Source organism: Eublepharis macularius, chromosome 6 (assembly GCF_028583425.1).
Source record: "Eublepharis macularius isolate TG4126 chromosome 6, MPM_Emac_v1.0, whole genome shotgun sequence".
Taxonomy (NCBI): Eukaryota; Metazoa; Chordata; class Lepidosauria; order Squamata; family Eublepharidae; genus Eublepharis; species Eublepharis macularius.
The window spans coordinates 52376485-52385169 of NC_072795.1; the positions used below are offsets into that span (position 1 = coordinate 52376485).

The window sequence follows — 8685 nt, forward strand, 5'->3', positions numbered from 1 at the left end:
AGTAAGCCCCATTGAATTGACCTCAGTATTTTGAGTAAACCTGCTTGTGATTACTCTGTAAAACTCCTAACAATACTAACCAGCAAGTAGACTTTGACTCTTCATTCATATCAAGACCTGAATTGGAATCCATCTATTTAAGGACTGGAATCTCAGGGCCATGTTCCTATACCAGGTTCTTCTTGACTTACCAGGGAAAGTACAAACATGCAAGAAATGCAACTGGAGGGAATAATTAATAATCAAAAATGCAGTCTGGGAGAAGCTGTTTTTACAAATCCTACTGAAATGTGCGGGATCTACACAAGTGTCTGGGAGTTCACCCCATGTTTGTTATGGGTTTTCTTCAGCACATTGCTTCTTATTTGATTAATTATTATTTCCAGATTCAAAATGAATCGAATGTCTGGTTTCCTCTTTTGCTCACTGGTGCTGCTGATGCAAGTTTGCTCTTACCTTCAAGTTGCTGCCAATGAAGACCCACAGACACCCGGAGGATCTTGTGCAAACTGGATGGGAGGAGCACCAGGTTATCCAGGTCATAATGGAATTCCAGGAAGAGATGGAAGAGATGGGCAGAATGGCCAAAAGGGCGAGCAAGGTGAGACAGTTCAGTTCTCTGGTACTCTATTTAAGCCAGTTATTGCTGCAGACATTGGTTAAAACCTGTCACACAATTAATCAGTAAGGTTGCAATAAATGCCCCCACAGCCTTTCAGTTCAGATGAATATACCTCTTACTTTCTCCATATGCAGTATTTGATGAGAAAAAGCCTGAAGATAGCTTTTCTTTCTAGTTAGTATTCAAAAATTGCAACTATTTTGCATTTCATGATGCAATCATTTGAGGAAGCCTACAGAAATTCAGATTCTTAAATTTTTGGAAAAGAAAGTAATAAGCAGTCCTTTCCTTCCAACAGAATGTGTACTTAATTACAAGTTATACTCACAAAATTGATTTCCATCTTTCAGTATCTTACTTCAGAATCTTCAGTATCCTTCCACTGATCAGTTTGAAGCCTTCGTCCAGCCTAAGGAGATTTTGTCCAACTTAAGTGGAGGAAAATCCAGTTAAGGTAGAAGAAGGCTCCTTGGAAAATGGTTGTATCCACCCCATTTTCTTTGGCTGAAACTGAGGTTTGGGGTGTTGATCTGATGTGCTGGTGTTACTTCTTGCTCCAGCCACCAAATATCACATGAGGCAATGGTCCTTTTCGCACTAGGACTTTAAAGTGTTTCAGTATCTGTTCTGCTCCCCATGTTTGCAAGGGTTTCACACTTGCAAAGTAGTCATGGGACTCAATACTGATGTTTGTCCATGGTATCCCCAATATTCCCCCTTGCAGATGTTCGGCGATTTCATTTGAAGCTGCTGCCGAGTTGCATCTGGCCTGATTAATGTCAGAGTGAACTCTATACTACCCTTCTGCTTCTCTTCTCGCCCCTATCCTTTCCCCTGGGAACTGATTGGTCTATGTGGAATTAATCACTCCCACTCTCCTCAGCTCTCCGAACTCCGTGTCCACCATTTTTATCAGTAAAGTGAGGTGAGGGTCAAAAGGCTGCTTCTCTGTTGGCTTCCTTCCTCCCAGGTATGCAAGCACTCTCTGATTGATTGATTGATTGATTGATTGATTGATTGATTGATTGATTGATTGATTGATTGATTGATTGATTGATTGATTGATTGCAAAGCCAGGAACAATTCCTAACATTGCTGCTTATTTGCTGCTGGCTTTAAAAGGCAGGAAAGAGTTAAATGGCTGCTTTTCTCTTCCTCCTTTGGGGTATGCACACACTCTTTATTTTTTCCAAAGTCAAGAATGGGTTGTAACATCGTATGGGTTGTAACATGTGTTATTGCACATTCCTCCTGGCTTTAAAAGCCAGGAAAAGATTAACTGGCTGCTTTCCCCTCCCTCTCAGGCATGTTTTAGGCTTTGCCAGAGAGAAAAAAAGCCAAGTGTTTTGCACAGCCCTTTGGAAACAAAGTGGCAGGCAAGCTGTCGGGAGGGGATGGAGAAGCAGCATTTTAACCCTTTCCTGGCTTGGCTTAAAAAAAAGAGTGGAACAAGCACGAAAAGTACACATTTCCCCCCAGAACTCCTCCACCAATTGCCTCTCCAGTGGGCATGGGACAGCCCAATCATCAAATACAGGAGGGATGGGTTCCAACATTGCAATGTTACTATGCCTGCTCAAAGTTTTTTAAAAAATGTGATATGAATTGCAAAGCCCCGAAAGCCTGAAACTGTGCCAAGTTTTCAAAGCCCTTTTAAAATGAAAAACAAGATGCCAAATTGAAACTGCCTAGGAGAGTGTGGAATGTGGGGGTGCCACGCTGAAGCCATTGTGATCACAACAAATGCTCATAAATGGCAGTTTAAACTGTAAGTGTGAAAAGGGCAATAAATACACAAACACAAGATCTGTGGGTTCAACTAGCTTGTTTCTTTATTAAACGTCTAACTTCAAACTGCTAATCTCCATCAACACTTTTAATATAAGCTGACTGTTTGAGAGTGGGCTGCTCTACGCATCCTCCTTGAGCGCCCAGCTGGCAAGGTCACCCAGGCTCCAAACCTGGCTGGTGGTTTTGCCCACCTTGTTTATCATAGCCTGCACTGGTGCCCAGTTTAATCCGCCTCCTCTGATGGACCTCAAGGCACCTTTCCAGGTTCTAAAGATGCTGCTCAGCACCTATATAGTGCACTCCTTCACAGCGCATCTAGCCTCACTGCATGTGATGGGCTGTTCTGGACACCACACACCCCAATCATCAAGATGCCTCAGGGTGTTTGACAATTAACGGTACCTATCCTAGCAACCTGCCCTATTCTGCCAAACTAGTTCTGGCCTAACCTGTGTTTTAACCAGACCTATTTACGCCCTATCACCAAATACATCACGGAGCAGGCGAAAAACAGATCCCACCTCCGCCAATTTGGTGGAAACGCCCCAAATTTCTCCTCAGCCCCAGTCAGTGACCAGCTAATCCCATGATGCACTCAGGAAGGAGGGAGGTTGATCCTCACAGCAAATGCCTGCTGAAGGAAAGGGGCAGCTAAATACATCTCCTGCCCCCACTAGATTGGTTGAGCCACCTCAGCCTTGATTTAAGCATGTTCATGAAGCAAAAAAACTCAGTCTGATTTTACTGCTAGCTTTTATGGGCTATCAATTTGGATGTAAGTTGCTGTTTTAACAATACTTATGTTGGTCTGTGGTTTATGGCTTTCATTATTGTCTATGTGCATAAACACAGCTGTGTTATCCAACATGGGCCCACTATGTGGAGAAGGCAATCTATAAATATATAAATAAGCTAACTAATCTATTTACTTGGCAGGTCCACCTGGCCCAAAAGGGGAGAGTGGAAACATAGGAGTGGCTGGTGCTGTAGGCCTTATAGGACTTCCCGGTGCACGAGGATTGCAAGGACTGAAAGGGGAAAAGGGTGAAAGTGCCTCCATTTATCGATCTGCCTTCAGTGTTGGTTTAACCACCAGAGTTCCCCACCCCAATATTCCTATCAAGTTTTCAAAGATCCACTACAATGAGCAAAATCATTACGATCCAACAACAGGGAAGTTCCGGTGCAGCGTTCCAGGAGTGTATTATTTTGCATATCATCTCACTGTGTACCTATCAGATGTGAAAGTGAGCTTGTTCAAGAGTAGCAAGCCAATCATAATCACTTATGACCAGTATCAGAAAAACAATGTTGACCAGGCATCTGGCTCTGTTTTGCTCCATGTAGAAAGTGGAGAAGAAGTTTGGCTTCAAGTATATGGAGAAGAGAACAATGGTATCTATGCTGATAATATTAATGATTCTACTTTCATGGGATTCTTGCTCTACCCAGACTTAGATTATCAGCGTTAGACTGTGAGACATGAATGGTAGGGAATACTTCTGGAGACCTATGTTTAATTGGCCATGGCCACATTTTTAACACTAGCAAACGTGATGAAATTAGAAAGACATGTTCTTTGCTTGTAGTATAAAGTTATGGCTTGCATGTGTGAATGGGTTGCCACAGATATGACTACATGGAAAGATCTTTCAAATCACTTCAGCCACAGTGATTTTTCAATAGAGCTAGTTCACATACTCAGCTCTCCATCATTACATTACAATAAATGAGAGGAATCAAATGATGTACACGTACGTGTGAATCAGGGACGTTTCCACACGGCTTACCTGAACCCTGAACGCTGCGCAGCATGCCGAAGAAAAAGCGGAAGATCGTGTTTTCTTGCGTGAGTTTTGCGCGATGTTGCGCAACATCGTGCAAAACTCGCGAGAGAAAACGCGATCTTCCGCGGTTTTTTCGGCATGCTGCGCAGCGTTCCGGGTTCAGGTAAGCCGTATGGGAACGGCCCAGGTAATACAAGTAAGTAGGCTTCAATCATTCAAGATGTATACTGACAAAGTACTGTGCACTTGAGAAGTAAGACCCTTGTAACGAGGTACAATCATTGTTCCATGCTAATGAATGTATGATAATAAGTAATGGTTGGAGCATCCTTTGATGATGTAGCTTTCAGAGTGGTTTCTCATTAGACCCAAGTTATTTTCTCACACACTTTCTCATACAAATTCCTGTTTCAGTAAGTTATCTTTGGCCAAACAACTACACCAACGTTGCCAATCTTCAAGCCTTGGCTTCTGTCAAAATATGCAAGGAATAATGGCAGCACTTTAGGAAAGTAGGGGGCTTGCAACAATTTTCTGTACACCAAAGATCTTGAGTATAAATAAAAATACTGTTCACTCAAACTTCTATTTATGCATTTTTGTTGTTCCAAAGTTACATTGATTAATCAGGAAAAAATTGATACAAGAAGAGTCTGGACTAATTATATTCAAGATGAAATTATAATTTATGCCACTTTTTAAACTATTAACAATCAAAAATCTACATGCCAGTCTTGTCCTTCAGCCTACCTTTTGTCATTCCTTTTTATTGTTTTCCAGTTGGCAATATATCAAATTCTTAATGTGGCCCCCTTCTGTGGATTCTTAAATCTGGAGACTGAAGTCATGAACAGACAAGACAGATCTTTCTACAAATTAAAAAAAACACACCAGGTTTGCAGAAAAATATGAAAACTTAAAAAATACATGGGGGGGGGTTTAAAACCATTCAAAATACTAGCAGCAGCACCTGTACCTTTAAGAAATGGATGACCTCTGCAGTGACCTTTTTAGAGGTTGCCCGACAACTACACTAATATTGCCAATCTTCAAGCCTTGGCTTCTGTCAATACCAGACAGGCAGAGGGGGTAGGATCCTTTACAGGGATGTTTTGAACTTTAAGAGAGGACTTAACAGGACCAGGCCAATAGGGGCAGGACCAGGTGCTTGCTACTATGCCACAGCAGCCACTGCCCTAAAGCCAGCCAGTTCAAATTGCCATAGTGTTCACTGGGTGGCCATGGGCTAATCATGCACTCTAAGATTAACCTACTTCATAGGGTTGTTATTAGGAGAAATGGAGAAAAGAATGCTGTAAGCTACTTTGGTTCCCCATTGTGGAGAAAGGTGGCATATATATGAAGTAAATAAACATTGCTGAAGACAGGAGGGGCAGATAAAAGGTTACTTATGGGTGGTTGGAAGGGAGGGAAGGAGAAAAGGAAGCAAGGAATGTTGAGGTTGTGGGGGCTAGCAGGAGGACAAAAAGAAGCATGTATGGGGCACAGGAAAGAGGGAAAAATGAGATGCCCCCCTCAAGTCCTGGTGGGTTCCCGATTGTGCAACTGGATCCAGCCCAGCCTGGTGGCTGGAACAACACAGAGTTTTTCAAGAGAGAGACTGCCAGGAGAGGGAATGAGGGACAGCTGAAGACAGGGGAACAGATAAAAGTAGGTTGTCTGGTATGTGGGAAAGTGAGAAGGAAGCAAAAGGGGGAAAGACTTTGGGGGTTTTCCGGGAAGAAAATGAGGAAATAGGATACGTGAAAATGAGATGCCCGCACAAGTCCCTGTGGGTCCTCCACTTGTTCTAATATAAAGATAATAATTAAAAACTCCATTTTCTAAAAGAAAATATATGTATTTCTACATCTTTTCCAGTTTTGTGTGGTTATCCTTTTTATCTTCTCTGTCACATAACAGACCTCACGTTAGTTAGCAACTTGGCAGTATTCCTAAGAAGTAAAAGGTTGTAGGAAATTTAATATTTCAATACAGCTCAAAGCATATCTAGATCCAGCACAAATGGTTGTTGAGGGAGAGGCCATATAATTTCTAAGAAATGTCAGTATTAGACTGAACAAAAACCTAATTTAATATTCAAGAACTTCAGCTGAGCACATTAACGTAAAAAGAATGGGAAACACAAGAGTATAAAAGGATTAAACAAAACAAGACATTTGAAATTCTATTATGATTCTGAAAAGCAATGGAAGTATTAAATATGGTATTTAACTCTAATTTGACTTTGAACTTGAAGGATAATGGACTATTTCAGTTCTTGAACTAATTTCTGGCTGATAACATGCTGACCAATGGCATATGCTCCAGAATCCCCAGTTTACACATGCATTAGTTCTTCAAGTTTCACTCCTCTGAAATTCTTAGACTTTAAATGTACACATAGAAATCAGATGTATTTGTTACACTAGTATAGTAGTGCACAGACATGGCCAAATTACACATGAAACAAGTGCTGTGACTGGATTTCCCAATGTGTAATTTAGCTTCCTGAGCATGGAATGGCATGGTATAGCTTGCCTTTTTTTTGTTGGGGAAGTGTGGTGGGCCAGTGTGTGTTATGTTCCACAAAGTCCCTCCCAACTTATGGCGACTGTGTAAGTGAAAAACCTCCCAAACATCCTATCAGTAACAAGCTTGCTCAGATCTTGCAAACTGGAGGATGTGGCTTCCTTTACTAAATCAAGCCATCTCGCGATGCACAATGGAAAAAAAACCCTCCCATAGCAAGCAGTTCCTCACTTGGTAACAGTGGGCTGGAAAATGAAACCACAGTTCCACGCTGTGTCTTATATACTAAACACTCACATAGAGAATAATGGGAGCTCTTGGGTTGGCAGCCAGAGCTGCCTATCTAGGTTTTCAGGGCTAAGATTGGTGTGTTTCGAGAGCAGCAGGGAATTGATTGCTCGGCACCAGGATGTCTAGTTTTACGGACCAATGGACCAATGCGTCTGTGAAATAAAGGTGTGTTGCACAACCCTCTGGCTCTCGAACGCTGAACCGACCCAGTCTGTGCATAATTTTGGTCCATTTTCCAGTCTGTGTCCTCCTCTACGCCAGACTGAACTAATTAATGTCAGTGTAGTAGTTTTGTGTTGGATTGGATTATAACATGAACAAAATGTTAATGCAGCAAAGCAGGAGTGAGGGCAGAATGTGGGCGATATGGATGCATGCTCCATCTAGCTCTTGATGTCAGGTCCAGTGTATATCTAAACTGTACTGACTCCATTTTCTAATGCTTTTAGTGTTTGAGTGTTTTCTTCCCAGGTGCACCAGTTCCCAGGCAGCATTCCCACCGGAGGAGACTGTTTAGTCTAACACCGTTCCACCAAGCATTGGCCTTGAAGGAGAGCAGCTTCCCAGGACTGAGAGATGTTGTTTTGAGAACTGTGGGGGGAGGCTGATCCGAATGGGTATTGTTACTCTGTACCTTATGCTTGCTCTTCATTGGTAACAATGATCATGTACCATCCTGATTCTCCTATTCAGGACAGTGGACTATAATGGACCTTTTCTGCAGTAAAGTTTCCTTTTCCAAACAATGGACTTGTGTTTGCTTCTAAAGGGAACCCTGTAGTGAGTGCCTTATTTAGCCACAGTCTGACATTTTGTTACCAATCATGTCTGAGTCGGGCCCAGCGGAATCCAAGGTTGTCCCGGACAGGGATCCTTTGTTTGATCCGTATGCGTCTCCCGACAATCAACCTGTGCAACCTGTGCAAGCCCAAGACTCCCAAGAGCTGGGAGCAGCCGGGAACGGAACCGGAGCCTCCACTTCCACCCCGCCTCTCATCGAACTCAGTACTCGGGACGAGACCGAAGCCGACCTCGGGGCAAGGCCGAAAGCGACCGCTCTCCCCTTGATTTCGGTACCCACCCCGTCGGAGTGGGGAGCCAGACCCCGAGAAACCAGAGAGCGTCGGGCAGGTGGACTCCATCCACGAGTTTCGATGGAAGGGCGCCGAAGCCTAGAAACCGTCCCGGAGCTAGACAGCAGCCAACCATGGCGATATTGGAACAGGACGTTCGAGCAGACGGAGGGGGACACGTCTCGCCGCGGCGCCCTGAGTTGGGATTACTCCGAACTTGCTCCGTGGAAAGAGCCAACGGAGGTCCCTGAACAAAGTTGGGAGCAGATACAAGGTCGCACCTATGCGGTAGATACCAGCATCTCGGCCGTGACGGGTATGGCCAAGGGAATTCTAGCCGCGAGATCGCGAGTCGTCCAAGGGGACCCTCCTCCTTGGGGCCCCTTTTCCCCGGTGAGTGCAACGAATGAAGGTTCCATAAGCGAGCAACCGGGGCCAAGTCGAATGCAACAGTTAGAAGCTAAACTGATGGATATGGAAGAAAGTTTGGCTCATGCCATCCATTTAATTTCGGCAATGGGAGCAGGGGAAAGACTGTCTCCTGAAGAGATGGCGATACAGATAGCTACCCTCCAAAGTGTCATCTCCT

The 8685-nt window shown here is 43.6% G+C and overlaps 1 protein-coding gene across 1 annotated transcript; it reads left to right on the forward strand.

Annotated features, from left to right (window-relative positions):
* Positions 1-393: 393 nt before the first annotated feature.
* On the forward strand, positions 394-3885 carry LOC129332811 (adiponectin-like). Its single transcript, XM_054984077.1, has 2 exons — positions 394-622; positions 3350-3885. Exons 1-2 carry the CDS (start codon positions 394-396, stop codon positions 3883-3885), a joined length of 765 nt encoding a protein of 254 aa, XP_054840052.1.
* The last annotated feature ends 4800 nt before the right edge of the window (positions 3886-8685 follow it).

Coding starts and splice junctions, on each gene's coding strand:
- LOC129332811 (XM_054984077.1), top strand. CDS start 394: ATGAATCGAATGTCTGGTTTCCTCTTTTGCTCACTGGTGCTGCTGATG. Junction 623..3,349: donor TGAGACAGTTCAGTTCTCTG/GTACTCTATTTA, acceptor TTTACTTGGCAG/GTCCACCTGGCCCAAAAGGG.